At 38.8% G+C, this 27,372-nt stretch overlaps 1 protein-coding gene across 3 annotated transcripts in view; it reads left to right on the plus strand.

The window, feature by feature from the left end:
- Positions 1-27,372, plus strand: part of RAB3C (RAB3C, member RAS oncogene family) — a 109,762-nt gene that overhangs the window by 10,988 nt on the left and 71,402 nt on the right. For all 3 annotated transcript variants that reach the window (XM_034440932.3, XM_034440931.3, XM_034440933.3), the window contains exon 2: positions 2,601-2,828. In XM_034440932.3, coding sequence (XP_034296823.1) covers positions 2,601-2,828 — 228 coding nt within the window. The remainder of the gene's footprint in view (positions 1-2,600; positions 2,829-27,372) is intronic.

Here is a 27,372-nt window from a genome sequence, read left to right on the forward strand (position 1 = left end):
TGGATGCCCTTCCTGTCGCCAATGCAGAGTTTTGTTCAGCAGATATATACAGTACTCATTGTGCCCAGAAAGAGAAATATCTGCCTCTACCTAGGGTAGAACTCACAGCCTCCTGATTGTGAGGCAAGAGCTTCCCCTCTAGGCCACTGCACGACTCTTTAAAGCAGCTGCCATATGATTCTGCTAAAAGATACAACTGCAGACTGACAGGGGCTATGCTCACACTCTAATGCGGTCCTTAGGTCTTTTGGATTAAAACCACTGGGCAGCCTACAACTTTTTTTTATGAGCCTGTGTTTCCATACCATGGCAGACCTATTCTTTAATTACCTAGCCGCAGGGGTGGGTTCTACCTACCTTTACTACCGGTTCACATCGAGGCTGTGCTCGCTCTTCTGTGCATGCGCAAAAGCTTCTGCGCATGCACAGAAGTGTTCTGATGATGTCAGGGTCGGTGGGCGGAGCCTCCCACTGGTTTTACTACCGGTTCTATAGAACCGGTCCGAACCGGGAGCAACCCACCACTGCCTAGCCCCCACTATTTGAGTCTGTCTTGGCATTTGGGCAAGGCAAAGCAATCGTCCTGTATTGCTATACCAGTTCTCCTTTGGTATAATATTAGCTGGATAACTGATATTAAGGCAGAGGCATTTGATTTAGGAAACAAACTATCTGCTTCAATACTTCAAACAGGTTTCTGAATTGTCAGGTCAGACTGACATTTCATATTGGATTCAGCCTAGTTTGTACACTCTTAATGGAGATCAAATTCCCTGATTGCCCATATTCTTGGACTGAAAAAGCACCATGGGAGGCTTTCCTTATTATGTTTTCACTTAGGACTATTGATTGATACGTGGGAAGCCAATGAAGATATAGATCATCATTGGAAAAATAAATAAATAAAAGGCAGGAGGACATCTAACACTTATAGCAAGTGCAAGAACTCTACATACTATCCATTAGAATAGTGTTTTTCAACCTTAGTTAGCAACTTTAAGATATCTGGACTTCAAGTCACCAAATTTCCCAGTCAGTTAGAGCAGGGGTCTCCAACCTTGGCAACTTTAAGACTCTGGGAGTTGAAGTCCACAAGTCTTAAAGTTGCCAAGGTTGGAGACCCCTGAGTTAGAGGTTTACTACAATGTTCTCCTGTTTTTTAAAAACATAATACCAAATTCATTTCCATCATAGTGAAGAATTTTTATGATTTTTTCCCTAGCAGAGCAGAAATCCACATATTTAGGGTATAAGTTCAACAGTGGCAGGAATTAATCAAAGTTGAGTGAACATTCAGCAAGGTCACAACAAAATACATATATTTGAAGTTCCTACTGGCCAAGTTAAAAGTCAGAATCTTTTGTCCTGGCAGATGGATGTACTTATACATATGTACATAAATTTAAACTCTAAATACCCAGAGGCAATCTATTAGAAAGACTCATTTAACGATGACAGCTATTCTTCTATTTTTTTTTGTTCTTGGTAGCAATATTCTAAATATAATTCTTCATGAAGTTCTTTTGAATACGTTTCATATCTTTATTAACTGTATCAACAACAGCTATAATGTGCTATTTGTTTATTTATTCATTCATGTATTTCTATTTATATGCCATTGTGTCTTTGGCAATAGAAAGACATATAAACTTAAAGTAAAAAAAATAACATGAATATAATGCAATTATAATCCAATTGAAATTTAGCTATATATAGCTATTGTCCCATATTTGCTCACCCTCCTGTCCTTACCTACTTTTAAAATTACAATCCCAATACATTACTCAAAGCCAGCCCCACCCCCCACCCCAAAAGAATTATACTATGTATACACCATTTTAAGTTCCTGGAGGGGAAAGCAGGATATCAATTTGGTATAACAAGATTATAATACAACAAGATGGAATAGAGAAAATTCACAAAGCTAAGCAAGATTTTTTTTCTTTCTGCTTTTTCAGTTCTTTTGTCATTTCATCTTCTTTGGCCTAGGCACTAGAATTCTTCTCCTTTTCATAGCAATTGATTCTAACGGTTGGGCTGCTATTTTAGGAATGCTTAAAAACATTTCTGTGAATATACACAATATTGGCCATTTGGATAACAGCAGTGGTGAAATCCAAATTTTTTTACTACTAGTTCTGTGGGCGTGGCTTGGTGGGCATGGCGTGGCTTGGTGGGCGTGGCTTGGTAGGCATGGTAGGGGAAGGATACTGCAAAATCTCCATTCCCACCCCACTCTGGGGCCAGCCAGAGATGGTGTTTGCCGATTCGCTGAACTACTCAAAATTTCCACTACCAGTTCTCCAGAACCTGTCAGAATCTGCTGGATTTCAATTCTGGTTAACAAAAATTAATTAGCACTGCTCCCTTGTGGAGAGGAGGGTTGCCACTGATTTTCTGGAACCAAAATATTCACTATGTTTATCTGTATTATTTGAATATCATAAGATCTCCTTCAATTTCTACACAAATACTTGGGCCCATAGTGCTGAGAAGGCTGGTGAAAAGATAAGCATTTTGAAGTTACATGAAGCAAACATAACATTTATTTATTTATTTTTTAAAAAAACCCTCTCTCTATCCTCATCTGCAATCTACAGATGGCATCTGCGCAAGATACCCGATACGGCCAAAAGGAGACATCAGATCAGAACTTTGATTATATGTTCAAACTTCTCATCATTGGTAACAGCAGCGTTGGGAAAACCTCCTTCTTATTCCGTTATGCTGATGATTCTTTTACCTCAGCTTTTGTAAGCACTGTTGGGATCGATTTCAAAGTGAAAACAGTCTTCAAAAATGAAAAAAGAATTAAGCTACAGATTTGGGTAAGCAAGCATACTGTGTGTGTGTGTATTTTATCTCTGCTTTTCAGGATTGTATATTAAATGTTAAAGGCAAATTACTCTACTTCAATGTTTCTTGGCAACTTTAAGACATCTGGACTTTAAACCCCAGAATTCATGCTAGATGGGGAATTCTGGGAGTTGAAATCCACATTTCTTAAATTTCCAAGATTGAGAAACACAGCTCTATTTTGATCTTTCTTCACAATTGAATGAATTAATCTTGATTATTCTTCCATTTACCTTTCTTGCATTTCACCAGTCCAATCCCGCCATTTGGTAAGCGATGTAGTTGCTCCAAGAGGAAATGGTGAAGAGCAGGGGTGGGTTCTACTTACCTTTACTACCAGTTTGCAACGGGGCCGCAGTATGCGCAGAAGCATTTTGATGACATCGGGGTTGGTGGGCGGAGCCTCCTGCTGGTTTTACTACCGGTTCTATAGAACCAGTACGAACCAGGGGCAACCCACCACTGGTGAAGAAGGAATAAGAAAACATAGAAGAACAGAACGATACATACCATATAGTTTGTCCAATAAATGATGCCTTGTCCTCAGATGCTGGCTGATTTTGCCCTGGTAGCTGCCTTAATGGAGTATTTATGAATTACTTGACCTACAGGTAGAATGGAAAAGCTACCATTTTCTTTCTTCAGGAGCAAACTCTTCAAATAGCATTGAATCTGCCTTAGTTTGCTTCCACCTTAGTTTCCATCCTCTGGAATCCATCCTTCTCTCATGATGGGACAATCTGATGTTGATTATATATGACTCTGCTTTTAAAGGATTGATGTCTGAGTGGCTCTGTTAATAGCTGCACAGAGCAGGGAAAACAACTTTGGTAGAGATATTTGGGAACTGTTACCTAAGGAAAAAGGGCTGAAGCATTTTATAAGTCCAGAAAGAACAAGATAACATTCAGATATGATTCAGGTAAACATGTCTCTAATTCAATGAAGTATAAGAAGACAGAGGAAGTACAGCATGATCTGATTTACTAGATTCTGTAAATGTTTACCAGCATAGTGCTAGATTTCCTAATATTATGAAGTAGGAGCCAATGGTCCTTCAGTTCCTGTTCTAGTCTTTCAATGGTGATGATTATGACATCTTATATTATTCTTTTCCTTTTACTATTTGGAAAAAAGAGAGAATATTTAACTCATATTGACTGGTTTACAGTTTTAGAGGCCTGGATTTTTCATGACTTTCTCGTCTCACTGCTTTGAGACATTAGTTGTGGAAGTCATTAATATTTATTTCCTGGAAATACACAAACACATTAAAATGTAAAAGCTGGAACCTAGTCTTCCTATCTTACAGAATACCCTTTCTACTAACATGTGCTGCTATGGGCCCATCTTTAAAAATATCTCCTTCTCCCTAATCATCTGAAGGTAGAGTTCTGAAGAGTTCTAAATATTTGTTGTTGTTAGTTGCGAAGTCATGTCCGACCCATCGCGACCCCATGGACAATGTTTCTCCAGGCCTTCCTATCCTCTACTATCCTGTAGAATCCATTTAAGCTCATGCCTACTGCTTCAATGATTCCATCCAGCCACCTCATTCTCTGTCGTCCCCTTCTTCTTTTGCCCTCAATCTTTCCCAGCATTAGGCTCTTCTCCAGTAAGTCCTTCCTTCTCATTAGGTGGCCAAAGTATTTGAGTGTCATCTTCAGGATCTGGCCTTCTAAAGAGCAGTCTTATTCTAAATATATGAAGTTCAATTTCTTTATATATGCAGTTGAAATAAGTGCTACAAATGAAAGCTTCTAATAGGGTCTTAACTAAAGCCAACTCTTATAAATTGGCAAGGTTTTACTTCTGAGGTTTCTCTCAGAACAGGGCTGAACAAGAACTTCTCAGGAGCTCCAAGAATCTCTTCAAATGTCACTACCATATTGAGAAAATGTCTTAATTCATGGGGAGGATGTCAATATAATTACAGAAACATTTCAGTAAATAAATAAAATGTAATTTAGTTAAAATTTAGGTGTTGTTCTGAACTTTCCCATTTATGTAAGTCCCAGACCTTGTTTTGAGCACAAATCCCAGCATGCCATTCAAAGCCCTTTGACCCAAATGTGGGAACCAGGGGTGAAATCTACTTACCTTCCCTACCGGTTTGGAAGTGCGCGCTTGGACCCTTTGCGCATGCGCAAAGCCTTCTGCGCATGCGCAAAGGATCAAAAACAGGTTACTTCCTAGTTAAAAGGAAGTAACGACATCCAGGCAGGTGGGTGGAGCCTCGCATTGCCGCTGCTACCGGTTCTCCAAACCATGCGCTGCCACTGCTACCAGTTCAGCTGAACCTTGTACGAACCGACAGCATTTCACCCTTTGTGGAAGCCCTTGTTTTCAGGTCAGCTAAAGGCTTTCTACTCCCATCACAACTCTATTTCACCTTATTAAGGACTTAAAATGTACATTTGAGCATATGTGATGGGTGGTCATTGTATGGGCTAAAACCTCACTTGTACCTCCTCATTCATATCTAGCAATTATTCCCATCCTTGTTGTTATATGCTGTACACTATCCTAGATAATTGTAAGTGCCTAGGGAAGGCTAATATAATGCATATTGTTTTAGAAGAAGCCTATGAGCTATTGAGATGCTTGCTGATGCCTCCTCGTTACCTGCTTATTATGCAGCAATAAATTGTCTTTCAGTTACAGGAGATGCACTTCTTTTTTTACTGTGAATCCTTTTTAGTATGCATGTTATTGATAAGTTTCACAATGCAAAAATAGCTAAAATGAATGCAGGGTCTTATAATTTACACTAATATATTTACAGATAAATATCAGCAAAGCATTTTTTTCATTTTTTTCATCTGGTAAATGAAATATGTCAAAACTGACTCAAACTTTTGCCTATATTCCACTTTGGTCACAGCTTGACAAACAATGGTGGTGGTGGGTGGGTGGATTGGAATACAAGGGTGGGGGAAATGGCTTCCAAGCATCATTGTTTCCAATGAGACATTGCACCCCCTTCAAGGACACCCAGAGCAGATGCCACAGTGTGATCAGCTGATTCCCAAATCAAAACGAACAGAAATGATTGGTGGATATAATGGACTGTGGGGTGGTCTGTGGGGAAATGAACTATGTGTGAATTTGCACAGGAAGCCCAGAGCTAGCTTCGCTTCTTCTGTGCCAATGTGGATTTATTCAGTAAAGTTTATAAAATAATGTCCCAAGAGTGTCTTTTTCTGGATTCACCAGCTAGACAGCTGACAATGAGTTTCATATAAGGTAGATGTGAATCACTTTGCATAATAGTTCCAATTTAAAGGAATATTTATGTGCATCCTTTTGAACAATAACACTGAAGGATACTGTTCTTCCATTATGTAATAGCTTGGATTTAGAATCTGATCATTCCATATCCTCAGCTACATAGACATTTGAGGCTTCAAAAAGGACCACAGGTTCCTTGAGTCTAGAATTAGTAAGGTTCATGCCTCTTTTCTCTTTGCAAGTGCTGAAACCCACGGTCAAATGTCTCCAGGTTCTATCTCTGATGAGGACATAGTTCTTGTAGGCTTTCTAAAGTTGGAATGAATTTTTGTAGGGGAAAAGTTTATTCTATCCAATGAAACAAAAAAGTGAAAGACTTCTAGTTGTAGCCAAAGAGCCAAGGAGATCAAATTAAAGAAAAATGAAGAACAGAATGGGATAGTTGATGCATCAAGCAGATCTTTATGGTTTCTGCATTGTTTAATGGGAACAGAATTCATGAAAATTTTGAGCATTGTCTCTCAAAAAGTAATTGTTGTCCATGTTGTTGTCCTCTTGTATAATTTTAGATTTCCGCATTAAGTGATTTGTTAATGCAGCTGGAATACAATTGGATGATGGATACACCCCAAGGCTACTGATGAAAATAAGATATGAATCTTGAGAGAGTTATTCTGTGGAACAGATTTTAAATAAATGTGTTCCTGTTGTCTTATAACCTACAATAACGGTTATAATAATAACCATGCCTATAGCATTGCTGTATAGTTCTAGTGAGGAGGCTCCATTATTATTAACATCTCTTCACCCATTATTTCTTCTTTTTAGCTTTGTTTTTAATATGTTGATAATAAATGAAGCTAAAGTACTTTGGGACTTTAGAATTCAAACAGACATGCCCCTGCCACATAAGATCTCAAACTTAATCATTGTTAATAAGAAAGACCAAAAAAGGTCTGGATAGTGGACATGCCAGCATCTGGAGAGAACAGAATAAAAGAAATAACTGGAGAAGATAACAAAATATAAAGACCAACAGATAGAAATAGAATGATTGTGGCAAAAGAAACCAAAGGTAGAACCAATAGTATAGGATCCTTGGGTGCAATTCCAAAACAACTGGAGCACCACTTAAAACACCATCAGCATTGACAAATTCACCATCAGTCAATTGCAAAAAGCAGCTTTATTTGAAACAGCTTACATCCTGCAATGAGATCTCTAATACCATCAAACATGTAACCCATCCCAGGTTCTTGGGAAGGACTTGGCAGATGGATAAAAATGCCAAATCCAGTCTAACCATCCTGGTAATGAACAATTAACCACAATAATAATAAAGTGATACTTTAATGTCTAGAAAGGATTTCTTCAATATCCAGAAAGTTGAATTTATCAGACCTGAACAGCATGATTTTACAAAAAAACCAGTCTTCTTGGACCTGCCTATATTCTTAGACACTTGATAGTTCTTAGCAGTGGTGGGTTGCCCCGGTTCAGACCGGTTCACAAGAACCAGTAGTAGAACCGGCAGGAGGCTCCACCCACCGCCCCGGATGTCATCATAGGTGATCTGTGCATGCACAGAAGTTTCTGCGCCTGCGCAGAAGCTTGGCACACGCGCGATCCCGTTGCAAACCGGTAGTAAAGGTAAGTAGAACCCACCCCTGGTTCTTAGGTCCTTGATTAGGATTCAAATTATTAGTTTCCACCAGTCTTAGACTGAGAATCTAACTGTACATTTCTCACACAATTATTTTGGATATTTATTGACCTTGTTTTAGCTTTGTTATATGCTACCTGTAATCACTTGTTTTTGATGAGCAAATATACACTGTAAATTTGATAACTAAATAGTTCAATGCACAGCTTTCTCCAAACTACCTTATTAAATAAACAGTGCTTGTAATCCATTCATTTACATTTGAAATTATATTATAAGGCAATTGCATGCTTCACACATAGTATGCATTTATAATTGAAAATGATTGTAATTTGCATCAGGCATTTATTTCAAGAAAAGTATTATTGGAATATTTGATGTGTGTTGTGTAGTTGCTCCAATTCCTCCTCACATGTATATTTTTGAGTTAAAAGTACAATATCAGTTTGTATAAGCACAGAGAAAAATATTGCATTATTTTGCTTGTTTTATATCAACTTTTGTTATTGTGGATATACAGTATAGCCAAGGCAAGGCAAGGTGCATGTACATGACATTTTACAGATATTAAGCAAGGGACCTAGACTACCCGCATGGGCTTTCTAGCCTGATTGTACAGAATAAGGCCAGATAGAGTCACATGAGTAAACATATAGGATATATTAGGAACACTTCAAGGTAGTTTATATCTTTCTTGGATTCATGTAGCTTGACTATAGATGTTTTGCAAACTTGAGTTTGTTTAAGGTGTTCCTGAGAGGTACTGCATGGATACTCAGGTGCACTCTGAATCATATTTGTCCTTTAAATCCATACCTTTACCCCAGCCCAAGTACAGAAGGTTCCAAATTCCCCTAGATTCTGATGTCTGCAATTTTAAAAAGGGTAACATTGTAGATGACTTTGTAAAACATTTTTTAGAGTCACTGCCAGTAAGATGCCTATTAGTTGTACAGGATTTTAACTGCCACAATTCTAGTCAACAAGACTAAAAGCCTTGATAATAAGTCTAAAATTGAATATAAATAAGAGCTTTCTGTATTCCTAACACATCTGCTCTGTTCTGTACTACAAAAAAATTTGATACCAATGAAAGTCCTCTCTTAAGAAGCTCAAAGTAGCTCAGTGATATGATTAAACCATAACTGATGATACTATTCCTTTTAACCAAAGGTGGTATTCAGCAGGTTTTGACCAGTTCTGGAGAACTGGTAGTGGAAATTTTGAGTAGTTTGGAGAACCAGTAAATACCACCTCTGACTGGCCCCGCCTCCATCTATTCTCTGCCTCCTGAGTTCCAGCTGATTGGGAGGAAATGGGAATTTTGTAGTAACCTTCCCCTAGAGTAGGGAGGGAATGGAGATTTTGCCCACCAAGCCATGCCACGCTCGCCAAGCCACGCCTACAGAACCGGTAGTAAAAAAAATTTGAATCCCGCCACTGCTCCATACCCAAAAACCTTTTAGCTTTTAACAAAGCTTTTAACACTATGGTTTGTTTTTTTTTAGTGTGAATTTTTTGGATTGGAAACCTATACTGGATTGTCCACTTAATTTAATCAGAATTGTTTAAAACTAAAAATCTTAACAGGCATTTTCAGATAAATTGGCAATCACTATTTAATTAATATTCTGGTGTCTGGTCCTTCGTACTGCATCCTCTGGTGGGTTGCATCTAAAAATGTGCCAAATAATATGGGTGGAAGCAACAGGAAGATTCTGGTAGATTGGCTGTGGAAAATCAGTTGTTCTGCTCCTTTCCTGTGATGCATAAGCACAGGCTAGCATTGCATGTTGTACCATTCCTGATCTCTTTGTTCCTGTCACTCCTGATGTATTCTGACTCATTAAGAACCAGAACATTTATTAGAAATTGGTGAAACTTTCTGTCATTCTCTAAAGCCTCAGTGACTCATCAGGAGGTTTGCTACATAGTCCTTTGGGAGTAAAACCAAGAAATTAAACATCAATAGGCACCATTGAGATCCTGTTGAAGTAAATAAGTAAATATGTGAATAAGATTTCTAACAGCAGAGTCAGGGCAATAAAACATTGGCAGGGCAGTCCATTCAAGCAAATTTAAAATCATAAGCAATAATAAGTTGAAGTTGCCATAATGTTCACCAAACATTTCTGGACAAATAGAATTACAAAAGTTGGACCCATGAACCAGCAAATCTGTGTTGACTCAATCAAATGATTCAGCCAAGCATAGCAATTTGTCCTGTAAATAGTGATGGCTGACTTCATTCACTTTCACACAGACTTGGGAATCTGCAAGTTCTTTTGTTGATCAACAAAGAGCTACAAATAAAGAGAAAGGCATCAGTTTGACAAGTCTAAAGTGGACGTATGGAAATGAAAGTGATAAGACTGCCAGTGATGAAATTACCAGGGGTGAAATCCAAATTTTTTCCCTAACAGTTCTGTGGGCATGGCTTGATGGCCATGCCAGGGGAAGGATCCTGCAAAATCTCTATTCCCTCCCCTCCTGGGAGAAGGATATTGCAAAAATCTCCATTCCCACCCCACTCTGGGGCCAGCCAGAGGTGGTATTTGCTGGTTCTCCGAACTACTCAAAATTTCCGCTACTGGTTCTCCAGAATCTGTTAGAACCTGCTGGATTTCACCCCTGGAAATTACCTATTAAAAACCAACAGCCAAGGAGCAATTGCTTAATGTTTTATTTAGCTTTTGAAGGGCACCCCTTGGCAAAATATTCTGGAAGTCCCATCCCAATGCATACTTTTGGATCTTTCCTCTCCTAATTTTTTTTCTCTCCCCCAACTTCCCACCGCCCTTACTTTTTCTGATATTTCTTTCTTCATCACTTACCAGCAACAGAGCAACTGTTCTTCTTCCCTCCAAATATTAAGATGGAGCCAGTATGCTTCGTGTTGGCTAAAGTTTTGAAGTTGGATGGGAAAGTTGGTGTTGACTCACAGGGCTCTTATTGTTGTGGGGGTATAAATAAGTATGTCTGCCATCTTGAACTCTTGGAGAAAGATAAGGATGTAAATTCAATAAGCGAAAGAGTCTGTGTGCATTGAATCTGGCAACTAGATTTATCCATAATGTCTGCACGGAAAAAAACCAACAGCTTAACTCTCCGTTTATATTGTTAAGGATAACATCATATGTAGCTTTGCATCTGGAGATCTTGCAAGCCATGGGGCTTTGGGGTTTTACTGGGTGATCTAGTTCTAGCACAGCGGTGTCAAACTCGATTTCATTGAGGGCCGCATCAGAGTTGTGTTTGACCTCAGGGGGCTGGGGAAGGTGTGGCCAGCTTGACGTCACTCATGTTGGGGGTGCCTGTGATGGCCCGAGCACTCTGCCAGCAAAAATGGGCTCCCAAGCTCTATTTTTGGCTGCAACAGCCTCCTGCAACCCTCTGCCAGGGAAAATGGAGCTAGGGAGGGCCACGCGCAGTCCTCCTGAGCTCCATTTTCCCTGGCAGAGGCACCATGGGCCGGACCTTTGCTGTTTCCTGTGGGCCAGATCTAAACACCTTAAGGGCCGCACCCAGCCCGCAGGCCTTGAGTTTGAAATCCCTGTTCTAGCAAATCATTATTCTCATTTTGGCTACCTATAAGTTTCCAACTAGAAACACTTTTAATCTGATGTAGCAGGGACTATTCTTGTGTCCATAGGAACAGAAGAACTAAGTTGGATCAGGCACAGCACCTTCTACTCCATCATTTTCATTCCACAGTGACCTCTAGCTACCAACCTGAAGTACATGAATACAAGAACACCCTCATTCTCATGCTTTCTAGACCTGTGTTATCCACCCACATATTGTCTAAACAAGGCATTATAGGTTGCAGAGTTGACGTTATTTGCTTTAATAAGCTAAAGCGATGATGTGATTTGTCTGACTAAGGCTCCAACACCTCCAGTGACTCTTCTGGTATTCATTAAGTATCTCATTGGGACTACCAAAAGAGATTGGTGGATAGACAGATACTCCTTCCTGCTACTGCAAGAAGCCCCATACGTGACTCAAAATAAATCAACGCAGCAGCTTTATTTCATTATTTAGGAGTGGAAAGTCAGGTTCTTTGGCAGCTGCCTCAAAATGAACATAAATCTTCAAAATCAAGAAGTTCCACCATGTTCTTCTTTAACAAAATTTATTAAAATGAAGAGGACAAAGTGACAAGAATTTCAGTAATGGAATTATTTTCCAGTGAGAACCAATTGATCTCCTATTAGATTAAAGCAGAAACAGCTTTTCTGTGAACTGGAGAGGAGGTAGGTATTTTTACTAATAAGGGAAGAACTTACAGCTGGTTATTTACAAAACCTTCTCCTAGGTCCTAATCAGTCTGTGAACTGACTGTTGAGAACTGATTGCCTCATAAAATAGCTTGAAGCATCAACAAAATAAAATACCCCAGTGAAGTTTTACACAGCCCTAATATTCCTTAACTGCTGTAGAAAAGAGGTTTACTTCTCTTATATTTTAAACTAGGTTTTCAAGGCTTGAGTTACCTACCTGAGACATGATAGAGATTTTGTGCATTCTTTATATACTGCATAGTATATTTGACTCAATGATTGCGCTATAAACTGAATTCCCACACTATATTCATTCTTAGCCTCCTTTTGCAAAACAATTCTTTATGGTTTATGGCATTCAATAATATTCAGGCTTATTTAGAGATGTAACAAAATAGAGATGAGTCAAGATGGATAGTACAGATATGCAACTCTTTAAAATAATTAAGAAAATGTGCCTTGGAGAGTACAAGAATGCAAATATAGCATCTCTCTGCCACTAGTTAACCAGTCACATCTTTTTCTTTAACTACCATGTGATCATCTTCTTTTAATAACCCCATAATTCCTTGCAGGGCGGAGTCTGGGCAATTTAATGGAGCCAAGTGTTTACTGGGGGGATACCCTTCCTGTCACCAATGCAGAGTAATATTCATCAGATATATTCTCATCATGCCCAGAGAGAGAAATATCTGCTTCTACCTAGGATTGAACTCACAGCCTCTTGATTGTGAGGCCAGAACTCCACCTCTAGGCCACCGCACCACTCTCTTTAACTACCATGTGATCCCAGGAAATATAGCTTTAAAAAAAAAGTTTTATTCCAGTGTTACATTCATGTTGCCTGAACCACATTTTTGCAATGAAGTCCAAAGTGGTGCATATCCCTAAAGGATAAAGTAAGAGTTTATGTGCCTATTAGTATCAAAATCAAGGTACTGTAGGTCATCATTGCCATAAGTCCTGTTTTGGTCAGACCACAACTAGAAGATTGCATCCAACACTCAGTACTACATTTTAGGAAATACATCAACAAAGTGATCTAGGTCCCAAGAAGAGCAACTACGATGATGAGAGATATTGAATATGTTTAGCCTGGTGAAAAGAAGATTGTGAGGGAGGCATAAAGAAGATAGGATAATTATATAGAAGTATATTTTAGTCGGATCTCAGGTAAAATTTCCTAATATCAATGTTCCTAATGTTTATTTTTGTTGTACTTTATATCTGTGGGGCCAAGGGGGAAAATAATCTGCAAGAACAGACTGCCTCAGGCAGTTGTGGAAGTATTTAAGGAGAGGCAGAGCTCTCCTTAACAGAAATACGTTGTCGAGGTTTTTGTATTAGACTTTTCTTTCCCCTTTCAGGGGGAGAAAGGGAGAATGAAGGAAGATCTCTATGCAAGAATTGTTACTTTTAATTAAATTGACTTTTCAATTTATCTCTGGATATATCCCATGGGAATACAAGGTTATGAAACCATTATGATTGTCAGGAAATGTTACTTTATTGATTGCAAAGAAATCTCAAAGCAAATCCTATTCGTTTCTTAATTTTTATGAAATGTGCATCCATTCTTGCTACCTGAATTGTAATCTGTTGCTTTTGGCTGCAGTACCCCAAGAAAGTGACCATACTATCCTGAATGTGTCTATTCAAATAGAATAGTTTGACTGGGTTCAATGCTGCTTACACCTAAAAGGATGTATGCACAGAAGCTAAGCCTTGTTGTAATGATTCTCACTATCTGAAGATGTACTTGAAAACTGTTTACCTGTTATGGAAACTAGATACAATGATTTTCAATGTTACTATTTCAGTTTAACTAGGAACTAAATTAAACTGAAAGGAACTAAGACATTGTAGTTATTTCCTACAACAAGTTCAGGATCTTTAAACTACAAATCCTATAAGTTCCTTGAAAAGTGACAATTAAGGTATTTACAACACATTCATCTTATAAAGAAAATATGGATAAAAGACGTTGGGATCACATTTCTCTAAATTCTTCTGTTTGTAGTGATGTTGCACAGTCTGTAAATGCTGGCTTTGGAGTAAGAAATATTTTTGTGCTGCATAATAGCAATGGGTTAAATCTAGATCTTAAAAAACATACTTTTTCAGTGTTCATAAAATATAGAGATGTGTGGGGTCTATACAAGACCCTACTGTTCCGACAGGCAGGGCTATCAAATTGATTGATTTTAAATTGGGTTTTAATTTTGGGTTTTAAAATTCGGCCAAAACTATTTAATGATTTTAATTAATTTTAACTAGATATTGTATATTTGTATATTTGTATTTTAATTTTGGCTGTACACCGCCCTGAGTCCTTCGGGAGAATGGATAGTATATAAATAATAATAATAATAATAATAATAATAATAATAATAATAATAATAATAATAATAATAATAACAACAATAATTATTATTATTATTATTATTATTATTATTATTATTATTATTATTATTATTATTATTATTATTATTATATTTATTATGCCTTACTAAAGAGTATTTGATAAAAATTCATAACAAGAAATTGTATTTCCTTCTTCCCATTTTTGCCCATGGAAAATATTGGTGATTGGACCTAATGTCACCCAGATAATTTCCTTGGTTAAGAGTGTCCTTAAAATTGAGTCATCCCATTGCCAGTCCAATATCTACAATATTAGAACAATACACTATCATTTTAATTACAAGTAAATTAATGAATCGATCAAAGTCTTATCTTTTATTTTACAGAATTATCTTTGTCTCTCTTCAGCCTTCCTTGATTCCAAAGTCAAATTAAATCCAACAGGAAAATATCATAAGAAAATTTCTGTCGTGGTTATTTTTGAAATTAAGAAGCACTGACAGAGAAGCTGCAGAAAGCTGTAGACAGAACGGTAGAGTCAGAAGGGCTGCCTTAGGCTATCAATGCCCTGTCTTCACAAAAATCCAGTTTAAAGGATCTATGACAGATGTAATAATTTATGATAGATATATTCAGTGAAAGGGAGCGCCCACTAACTTTCCAGATAATGGACTTCACTTTTGAAATGCTCTTACTTTTAGGAAAGTTTTTTTTCTAACTTTCAGTGGATTCCTTTCAAATATTTGAAAAGTATTATCATATTTTCTCTGCAATCTCCTCTTTTTCAGGTATTCTCAAATATTTCTCTTCATAGAGAAATATTTCTCTTTCTAGGTAGTTGGTTCATGTTCTCTGAACCTGTTACAATTTCTCTGAATCCATACGATATAGTGTCCAGAAGTGAATGCAGTACTTCAGAGAGGAAAATTTAATGCAACCTAAAATTGCATTTGTTTCTTTGCAACCTCATTATACTGGTGGCTTATAATTAATTTGCAATTACTTACACTTCTAGAATGTTTTTTTCAGAAGAACTATTACCAAGTAGGGTATCTCCTATGTGATATTAGTGCATTTGATTTTTGTTTCCTAAACAAAGAATTTTGCATTTTCCACTTAAAATTCATTCTGTTATTTTCAGTCAGTTTCTCTAAATTGATTTGCATTTTCTTTATGGCTTTAAGATTGATATATGTTTTATTTATGAATTTTAGGTAATTAATGATTCCACCAAATCTTGAATTATCTGTACATTTCATAAGTAATCATCCTAGGCATTAATAAAAATACTAAGGAGTAGAGTTTTGACAGCACAGTAGATACCTAAGTCCCATTGGATGAGAAATGATTTATGAACAGATTTTGGGTATGATTTATGAGCCAGCTATGCATTCATTTACTTATCATGCATTCAGCCAGTACAATTAGATTGCTGAATATCATGATATACTTTGTCAAATGTATTGCTGAGATGAAGATATATCTAAAGCATTTCCACAATCTATTAAGAGACATATCCAATCCAATAAAATATCCAATCCAAAAAAATCAGGCAAATCGTTCCAATGTTTATTGTTTTCAATGTACTTACAGATCCATTTTTTTTAATGATCCCTTCTGGAATTTTTCCAGGTGTTGATATTAGACAAGCAGTCTGTGGTTCCTCTGATCTTCCTCTTCTGAAGATGAATAATATTTGCTTCTTTTAATTTTCTATCCCTTTACCAATTTGTAGAAAGTTAGCACCCACCCCTCTCCTAGGAAAATGAAATATTTTAGGAAATATTAAAAGGGCAGAATCTTTCCCCTAAAAGGGAGACAGAAACTCAGCCCCCACCCACTCCTTTGTTAATGGGCCATTAAGGTCTGGGCCAGTCTATTCTATATAACAAAGATCTACCTCCTTCAACCAGAGCCATAATAGGAATTGCCCAAAGCCCCTTCATTCATCCAGCAAGGCTCAACCAAGCCTTGGACACAGACACCCTACAAAGTTACCCCTGCATGGCCCCATGGGAGTCTTACAACCAATCAGAACACAAGTTCAAATTCTCTCTCTCTCTCTCTCTCTCTCTCTCTCTCTCTCTCTCCCTCCCTCCCCCCCTCTCTCTCTCCCTCCCTCCCCCCCTCTCTCTTTCAGTGTATTTCTCCCCACTTAGAACTGAACCCAGATGGACATTACTTTCAACAAATTCTTCACAATCCTCAAAGGCAATATACTTAGGGCCAAACTGAATATCAGTAAGTATCATGGGTACCCAAAGATCAAATTAATCAGAGTTTTAGAGGTTTAAATTAATTCACAATTGACCTTTTTGTGACACAGCAAAAATTTAAATTCTTCAGTAATACATGAAGAACAGCTTGGTTTATTAGCAAGGACCAAGTGTATTATAATGAGGTGGTTTCTTTTGTGGCTAAAAGAATGTCATGGGGAACAAACATGGAGCCACTTGCCTTTACAGTGAAAAAGAAAACTGAGTTTGGAGATCACAATTGAGTTGAAGTTGTATATCTTCCTCAAGGAATCTCAAGGGTTCAGAAGAATCCAAGTCTGATACATGGGCTTCAATAAAAGTAGGAAGCCTCTTGGGGTGCTTTGGAGCCAAAGCTGCAAAGTCACATTTTAATGAGCCCATGTTTTTATTAAAGGTAAAGGTTCCCCTCGCACATATGTGCTAGTTGTTCCGAACTCTAGGGGTGGTGGTGGTCATTGCCATTTCAAAGCTTTGAATAGCTTTGTCCGAAGGCATCTCCATGGTCATGTGGCTGGCATGATTAAATGCCAAAAGCGCACAGAACGCTGTTACCTTCCCACCAAAGATGGTCCCTATTTTTCTACTTGCATTTTTACCTGCTTTCAAACTGCTAGGTTGGCAGAAGCTGGGACAAATAATGAAAGCTCACCCCGTTATGCAGCACTAGGGATTCAAACCGCTGAACTGCCGACCTTTCAATTGACAAGCTCAGCGTCTTAGCCACTGAGTAATTGAGTCAATTGCTCAAACAATGAAATGACTGAACTGTAAGAAGAAATTTTGGCTACAGTTTAACCATAAATTCAGCTCACCAACTCTATGGGAATAACCTCGGAGTCTTGCTTCTGCATTGCCTTCTTTTTTGTGGAAACAATAAGTGAATTAGCCCGACTGGGAATTAGACTACTGGTTAAATTGTCTCTAAAAGAAGCTGAGACTTCCAGCAATTGTTATTTTTCTTGTTCCCTTTGAAGTTCCCATTCAGGCGCCTCAGACCTATTAAGAGTTGAAGTGCGAGCTGATTTCCTTACAGCCGGACTGGTTCTGTGGTGCTTCTTTTTACGTAAGGAGATATCTTCACTCAACTTTTGATTCTTCTCTTTTCCTCCCTCCCTGGAAACTTGCAGCTAGATTTTATTTTATTTTATTTTATTTAAAACATTTATGCAGCCACCCATCCTTCAGTTACTCTTTTGGATATTTGATGTGGCCTGTAATATTGCCTCTTAAGAAACAGAAAAGCAGAGGCAGACCAGCAGACAGCTCAGGAAAGTTCTTGTGACATGACATCCTTGAAGCAGTCTATGTCTATAAGTCTACATTTATTAGAGCAGGGGTCTCCAATCTTGACAACTTTACAACTTGTGGACTTCAGCTCCCAGAATTTCTCAGCCAGAGCATGCCTCAGCCAGCGCATTCCAAGTTGTCAAGGTTGGAGACCTCTGTATTAAAGGCATCTTTGCAGTTCCAGGATGCATTTTAAAACGTACTTCATTTAGAGATGGGGTTACACTTGACTGATGTTCGAGTTTGATATCATCTTTTTAAATTTTGGAAAAATTATGCTCCCACCCCTTATACTTCAGAGATGCATCTGCCTTCACTGCTTCTTAAGGTTATGCTATTTCTCATAGCTTGAACATGTTTCAGCTTTCAGTAGGAATTGTATTTAGGAAGAATGACATTTTGACAGTCAGGCATCTCTAATTTCTTAGCAATCTCGCTCTGACAAACCCACACTGTAAAACAAACATATACAACAAGGGGCAAGATAGCAATTTCCCCCATTCTGTGTAGAGTGAAAATCAGGATATTTTTCCATTTCCAGGTACTGCTACAGTTCAGAGAAGAAAGTAATGAGTAAATGTTTTCCGTAATTGCTCTTGATCAGCTGGAAGGTGCATTGATCATGGTGTTCATTACCTGTCCTCATCTTTTCAAGGCCATCAGAAGTAAATATGACTTCAAAATACTTGGGAGGCATTTGAGAGTGGATACCGTCTGCGGTGAAAGTACTTTGGGCCCAGTGACTAGACCACTTTTTAGTTTAGAATTTGCTGAGTCATTTCTCTCACTAGGAGAGACAATGGGAAGAAATGACTCAGTGAAAGAGCATCCTATTAGGTAACAGATGCAATTTTCTAACATCCACTGGTTTTTTTTTTCCTTTGTTCTGCCTATTTGCTTAAATGGAAATAATTAGTTTTGTCCTCTTGATAGAGTGGGGCTACTATTTTCTGCCAGTTTACCATCTACAAAAAAGTGATTTATTCAATGGCCACTAATGTCTCTTCAATTAAAGAAACTAATAATATTTTGTTCCAATTAAGGGTGGCTGTTCCGAGAAAAACTAATTGATGTGTCTGCCTTTGGATGTTTGCTTGCCTACACACATAAAAACACTATGATTCTAGAGAGGACCAAAAAAAAAAAAAAATCCTTAGGTGAATCTCCCTGCTCTGCTCCAACTTTTTATATTTAATACTGAACACTGTTTCTCTTACCTAAATTGAATCAAAAAAAGTTGGTCTGCTAATTGCAGTGGCAAATTGAGAATGATGACAGATCAAGATTAAATTTTAACTTACCATTCTGCCTCCTGCCTCCTGAAGAGGCTCGTTTGCCCATGGTTGTGCTTTAAGAGCCTCTAAGAGCGAGGTTGGGCAGAGGGCATAGCTTGGTAGAAGTAGGCCACTCAAATGTCATAACTTTTTCTGAAGAATCTACTAGCTATTAGAAGCAGTACATACTTGGGAGAGCTGCATTAGCTAGTTTCTTGTAGAAAATTAGCACAGCAGTTCACAAGCCTATAGCAATCGCAATAGCACTTAGACTTATATACCGCTTTACAGTGATTTACAGTCCGCTCTAAGTGGTTTACAGAGTCAGCATATTGCCCCCAACAATCTGTGTCCTCATTTTACTGGCCTTGGAATGATGGAAGGCTGAGTCAACCTTGAGCCGGTGAAATTTGAACTGCCGAACTGCAGCTAGCAGTCAAATGAAGTAGCCTGCAGTGCTGCACTCTAACCACTGCGCCACCTCGGCTCATATATAAATAGTGGTCTATATAAATAGACTACTGTGCTCTACTCATCAGAGAGGACAATCAGAATGAGCCATGCTATTTCATAAAGCTTCACTTGAAAGACCTCTTATGAGGATTGCTCATTTTATCCTAGTGTCTGCTGTTATAAACATTGCTAGTGACTTTTCTGCAGGAAAGAATGATTAGTAGATGATGGCAATACAGCCTGCAAGTGAGGAAAATAAGCAACAGGTTCAAATATAAGCAAGTGGGTAAGTGATGGCAGTGGCTGTTCCCCCTCCCAATGGGAGATCTTTTGTGCCTTCCATTTTTCACCCTGTTTGAGTTTCCAGCTAACTTATTTGCAATGGAAACACTGGGATTTAAGTGGCAGTCTAGCATCTATTGGAGGAAGCTGCAAGGAAAGAACAACAGATGAGGGGAAAAAGCCTTCCTTGCTACAGCTGCTTCTGTAGCTAATTGTGCCCTCTGCTGTGTTATTCTGTTGTAATTTTTTATTATCCGAGAATTTGTCTGGTGAATAAACTATAGAATATGGAACAAGCAAGGCACCTGAACCCCATTTGCTAAATCCTGAATGAGGTTTTACTTTTAGTGCTTTATCCCAAAGGTGCTTTTTCAGGAGGCAACTGGACTTTCTTGTTTTTCTTTGAAGACGTTTTGCTTCTCATCCAAGAAGCTTCTTCAGCTCTGACTGGATGGTGGGGACTGGAAGGATTTATATTTCTTGCAGACAGCTAGTCATTTGCATTCTTTTAGAGCAGGGGTGCCAAACTGGTGGCCCATGGGCCGGATGTGTCACACGTAGGCCACGCCCACCCCACTTCCAGGGAAAAGATGTTGCAATGCATCACATGACAGCAACGTGATGCCGCGAGTTTGACACCCGTGATTTAGAGGATCGTTGAAGCCACTGAAGGTTTTTCTGCGTCCTCAGGGTCACCTGACTAGTGCAAATGGGTGTGGAGCCTTCTTGGCTGCAGGATGTTTTCTGCCTTGTGTCCCTTCACTGTTGAAGATAGGAGCAGGCTGTTGGAGAAGAGTCTGTATTGTCTGCATCTCAAACTAAAGTGCAAATGGTTCCTGTAGTCTGCTATTTTTCTGGAAATCCATTCATACTCCCACACCATTTGAAGGGTATTCATCCCAAAGGGTATAGCCAAAAACCTATGGAGATTCTCAGCAGGGGTGGGTTCTAAAATTTTTTACTACTGGTTCTGTGGGTGTGGCTTATTTTGTGGGTGTGGCTTGATGCTCAAGTGACAATTCTTTAGGATTTAGCAGAGGTACTGCTCTACCAGGCTTTTAACTGCTTGCAGAGCTGTACCAGTCTACCCATTTATTTTTGCAGGCAACCGTCTGCTCATTTGTTTTTGGAGGCACCGGTCTACCACCAAACTGCCTTTTATCACTGATCAGCTGTAGGGCGGCCCTTTGAAGCCCCGCGGCAAGAGTTTGAACAGTTTTTCCTTATATCCCATCAGCTGGGACTCAGGAGGCAGTAATAGATTGGGGGTGGGGCCAAATAAAAGGTAAGAATAATGCGGGGGGGCAGGGGGTGGGGGCAGGGGGCAGAACCGGTTCAGTGACATCATATCGTCACCGCTACCGGCTCGGCCGAACTGGGCCAAACCGGGAGGAACCCACCACTGATTCTCAGTCATCCAGGTCCTGGTTGTCCCAAAGGTGCTTTTTCAGGAGGCAACGGGACTTTTTTTTCTTTGAAGATGTTTCACCTCTCATCCAAGGAGCTTCTTCAGTGTCTTCAAAAAAAAAAAAAAAAAAGAGAAAGTCCAGTTGCCTCCTGAAAAAGCACCTTTCGGACAACCATGACCTGGATGATTGAGAAACTCCATAAACATTTAGTGCTTTAGATTTAGCTGCCAAATATAACTCATTACTTGCACAGTAGAAGCTTCAATGGATCATGCTGGAAAGCAGCCAAATCTCAAAATTATAAAAGGCACACTAACAAGGATTTGTGATATTTATCCTGTTGGCTAAAAGGAAACAAAGCCTGAAACTGGTAAATTGTGGTGAGCTGACATCTCCCACTGGTATGCTGCCCAAACAGAGAGGCAATCAGGAGATCCGGAAAGAAAATGACCCCAGAAGAACTGAAAAATTTATTCATGTTTGTACTGAATGGAGTTTCCTCTAGCAAACTTGCTCCAATTTCCTCTTGTTCTATTTGCTTGTTATAATTTCCTTTGATTTCCAAAACCCATCCCTGAGTGACGCCAGAGATTTCCTTCTAGTGCTGTTGAGTGCATGATTCCTTTTACAATTAACTAATTGTAGATTTAGGTGGAGAAAATTAACAGGGCCAAACTGAAGATGTTGGCCGCTTTTCATCAATCTTAATTCTCCCAGCTTTGCAACAGAGAAGGAAAAAAACAGATTATAAATAAGTCTCTTGGAGGCAATTTACCAAGAAATAAACAGGCGCCAATATTTATATTGATGTTTTTGCATTTATTGTAAAATTTTTGGGATGATGAGCTTATCTCTAGAAACCTATGAAATATGCCCATATTTATTTATTTCCAAAACTTAGAAGTTCACCCAGTTCCATAAAGACTCTATATAAACCAGGTTTCTCAACCATGGCAGTGTGAAGATCTAGGGCAGTGATGGTGAACCTTTTCGGCACCAACTGCCGAAAAAGGAGCATGCATGCGCCTGGGCAGCAATCCGGAAGAGGAGCTGCCCAGGCGCATGCCCATGAAAATGAACTTCTGGTTTCAGCTACTGAACTTCCAGTTTCATCCAGCTACTTTTCCGGGTTCCTGGCATGCATGCGCAACTGACGATCAGCTGGCTGGCACGCATGCTCACGCAGGAAAATGGAAAACCAGCTCTTCTAGTTTCCAGCACTGCCACTGCAAAAAGGCCAGCTGATTGTTGTGTGTACATGCACACCAAAAATCCAGAAGACGAACGGGCGATGCTGTGCGTGCCAGGCAACATGGCTACGTGTGCCATTTTGGGCACGGGTGCCATAGGTTTGCCATCACGGATCTAGGGACTTAAACTCTCAGAATTCTCCAACCAGCCATGGTGCCAAGATTGGAAACACTGCTCTACACACAGCTTATATCAAGCATCTAATCAGATCAATAGAAAAGCTAACTATTAAGAAAGAAGAAGTAAGATAGACTCATTCAAGACTTTGAAAGAGGTCTTGACCTAGCACTCTTCTTCTAGGACAGGGGTCAGCAACCTGTGGCTCTGGAGCCACATGTGGCTCTTTCACCCCTCTGCTGCGGCTCCCTTTCACTCAAAATATGCGTCACAACCGCCAATGTGCGACACCCGCCGGCACACGAGTTGTTGAGCTTTTCAATCCCCAGTAGGCCAACCATGGATAAATCCAAGAAAAGAAAAGTTTCAAAAGAAAACAGAACATTTAATTCAACTACCTATGCTAGTTTTGTGGCCGCTCAAGAAATAGTCAGGCACGGGAAGGGTTTTGTGGCTCCCGGTGTTTTCTTTTCTGAGGGAAATGGGTCCAAATGGCTCTTTGAGTGTTTAAGGTTGCAGACCCCTGTTCTAGGATGATTTAGAAAGCATCGTACTAAAATTTCCAACTATCCCATAGTATTTAATTTTGTTATTCACAGAGAGAAGCAGAATGTTTCTCTGCCTCCACCAGAATTATTGTGGGAAGGGAAGGAAAAATGGGAGACCTCTTAAGAAACTAGTGTGAATATGAAGGAGTTTGCAGAAAAGAAAAACAGACATACAAAGGAAATTGAAGAAAATGCCTGTATAAGACAGTCATCAGAATCTGTAGGGATTGTGTCAGAAAGGCTAAAGCTCAGAATGTGATGAGGCATGCAAAAAAATTCTCAAAGCAACAATGCTTGGGGATTGGGGGGAGCAAAGAAAAGCCAAGACATCTGCTGCCAAGAGGAAAGAGTGGATTAATGGCTGATGGCAAGAAATGTCTTAATTCAAATTTTACATCTGTCTTCTCTCAAAAGGGAAACAAAGCCCTAACTGGCCAATGATATACCTCTAGTGGGCGAAGAGAAATACAGCTCAGGCTAAAGTAGGAGATAGTAGAAGAACACCAAACTAATTCAAAGGCAATCAGAGGTATCCACAACTCAGGAGGAGGTGGAACCACATAGCAGGCACAAATGTATATCAAAGCTGTGCCGTTTTTTATATGCACATATAGATACAAAGGGGCGGAGAATATCTCTGATCCATAGCCTGATGGAGCCAAGAATCCTAAAAAAGAAGGCAGAATCATTAATTGTATTTTTTTTAGAACTGTTGGAGAACCAGTCAGAAGATGGACAACAGTAAATGTCCTTATCTCCAAGAAAGCAGAGACTAATATTGAACTGTTCGTTATCAAATCTGTAGAAGGCACAAAACTTGGAAGGATAGCTTTAGAAGAGAATGAGAAAGTTCAAAAAGATCAAGATAGACTTGACCGTTAGACTGAAACAGGATGGAAAATGGTAATGTCCTGCATTTGGAGAGGAAACAAAAATGAAAGACATAAGTATGGGATGAAGCAGACAGGGCTTCACAGTATCACATGCATTAAGAGTCTTAGTGTTCTAATAAATTGCAAGTTAAACAGAGCTACCAGTATGATTGCACGTTTTAAAAAGCAAATACTATTTTTTTGAAAATATTAGCTGCAGGAGCATATAATTCAGATAACAGTAAATAATGGTCCCACCAGTGGTGGGATTCAAATTTTTTTACTATCGGTTCTGTGGACATAGTGTGGTGGGCGTGGCATGACTTGGTGGATGTGGCTTGGTGGGTGTGGCAGGGGAAGGATACTATAAAATCTCCATTCCCTCCCCATTCCAGGGGAAGGATACTGTAAAATCTCCATTCCCTCCCCATTCCAGGGGAAGGATACTGTAAAAATCTCCATTCCCTCCCCACTCCAGGGGAAGGTTACTGCAAAATCCCCATTTCCTCCCGATCAGCTGAGACTCGGGAGGCAGAGAATAGATGGGGGCGGGGCCAGTCAGAGGTGGTATTTACCAGTTCTACTCAAAATTTCTGCTACTGGTTCTCCAGAATTGGTCAGAACCTGCTGAATACCACCTCTGAGTCCCACCCTATGCTACCATGGTGTGTTCCCTTCACTGACAGTTTTCAAACAGAGAGTAAACGGTCATCTGCTTTAGATGATCCTGAGCAGAAGGTTGAACCAGATTATTCTGAGAACCCTTTCAGTTCTATGAGTCACTGTGCAAATTCAAACTAAGACAACCTTTATTGCAAAGAGATTGCAACTCTTTATAATTATGAATCTAATTTGACCATTCTGTAATAGGGAATGGTATTGTCTGTTTCTCATCTGGCTTAGTTTCTGGGTTTAAAAATAAAGGAAATTTTGTTTTTCACTCTTGTCCTTTATTTCTAATAAATATTTTTATTAATCTATCTACATTTTACTTCAAATATAATGAACATTTGTTAGCATTCATTGAGCTAAGTTCATGTTCTGCATTCAAGAAAATCATATTATGAGCATTAAATAATGGTGGGATAGTCTTCCACTTAACTACCCAGTATTCCTTCAATCAGTATATTGCTGACTGAGGAATTCTGGGAGTTGAAGTCCACAAGTCTTAAAGTTGCCGTTCTAGAACACATCCCCTAACAAGGTTTCCTGCTGAATAGTAATCTCCAAACATCTTTAAAGGAGACTTCTTCCTCATTCAACTTCCTGTAAAGGCTTATTTAGAATTTTCTCTGACTATTCCATTAGCTTCCGCAAAAAACACATATTCCCACAATGATACATGTGTAACATTAAACATAACGTACTTTAAATCATCCCCAGGCATTAATTTTGTTCCCAGATTTCTTTGTGAGTTTGTTGTTCCCTGCCCAGATTGGGGCAGGTTATAAAAAATGTTAAAATGCACAAATATAGATGTATTTTAAAATAAATTATTTTAAACAGTTCCAGAACAAGGAAGAAATGAGGGAGACTGATACCCTTCCATTCTAATAATGAATGCCAGCCGTGGAAAATCTGGGGAGATTATTTGCTCTGCAGGCAGAAAACAGTTTTGACCGATGTTGTTGCAGGCTGAAAGACAAATATGCAAGATGGGAGAAATTCCTCAGGGAACGAAGGCAGACTCATACTTAAAATTCAGCTTCATTTCAGATGCAACATATAAATATAGCACAAGTACTAATCAAAACAAGATCCTAAATATCTTGAACAACAGTATAAGTGAGCTCTGAATGTTCCAAAGCTACCACTTTCTGCAATGAATGATAACATTAGTCCCTGCCTCAACAAGGTCAGGAGAAAGTCCTAAATTCAATTACTCATATTGGTTTTTATGGATTATGCTAAAAGAGTTTTAGTGCACTTAATCAATATACGGCTTGGTTGTTTTTTTTTTAAGTCCTTGATTGATTTATTCTTTTTTATTTTCTATGAGTTTTTAAATTAAGTGGCGGGGGAGGGGAGGGTAGCTGCAAATCATTCGGATGCAAGGTTTGGATTAAAGAGGGAGCAGCTGCCCAGTTTGGGGGGGAGGAGGGTTGTTGAGAATTATAAACAAGTCCTCTTGCAGCTTAACTAAGATAAATTGAGGAGGACCACTTCACAGCTTGCAGGGTTTTCCTTTCCCCAAGGCAACTGACAAGAGAAAAATAAAAAAAAAGATAGAAATTCCAATAAATCATTTGAATCAAGAAACAAAGAGTAAGCAGTCAGATTATCAGCCATCTTTCCTGGAAGCAGATATAACTGAGAGAGATCATTGCCATCAACCAGCGGTGTCCATCCTAAAATTAGAAGCAATTATTCCTGCTTCTAATGTGTACTGACTTTGGCCAAAACCAGATTTCAGGACTAAGTAGATAGATTTCTGTCTTTGTTCTAATACTGGATTTCCATTAAGTTTCTGACCTCTTCTTTGGAGCATTTAAAGCTGGTTTACTTATTTTTATGAAAGAGAAGACCAGGGATCTTATGTTTGTGTAACAATCAGATCCTAGTGCTACCCCTTAAAAAGATCACTGCCTGTTTATCTGAAACATGACATGAATATTTCTGCAAAAAAGCATAGCATCACTGCAAATTTTGTTACTAGAATATAATATAATATTAGGCAATATTTAAAAAACAAAAGATTTAAAGGGATGAAAAATTAAACATGCAGGAATATCTATGTATTTTTTTGGAGAACACATTTCTTCGTCTAAATAGCTCTAGCTTGTTGGCAATTATCTGGATTTACACTGAAACACTAGAAAATTTCAACCCTTTTAGGCATTTTGAAGGAGAAAGATATTGCAAACTTCTCAGTATATTTTAGATTCAGGAGTGGTATCCAATGGGACTACCTCCAGGATGCTTCAAACCAAGCTATTTCTAGAGCTCTGCAAAGGGCATGGAGGTGGTTTGAGTAGCTTCTGGACTTCTATACACTGTGAGCAACTGTAGAATCCTTGGTGTTCTCTGTGGGGTGGGGGGCACAGGATAGTTCAAGTCCAAGCTACAAATATTCTCATCATTTGGTACAGTCACAAACTCTTGTTTCTGGGCAAGGAATCTTTCAGTCAGAAGTTACATAGATACATGTGTATACTGAGTATTTTCAAATGCAAAAGACTACACTTTTACTCCTTTGTTTGGGAGGAAAATAAAACTGAAGGATT

This window comes from Pantherophis guttatus, chromosome 2, assembly GCF_059756535.1.
Source record: "Pantherophis guttatus breed Tessera chromosome 2, ASM5975653v1, whole genome shotgun sequence".
NCBI lineage: Eukaryota > Metazoa > Chordata > Lepidosauria > Squamata > Colubridae > Pantherophis > Pantherophis guttatus.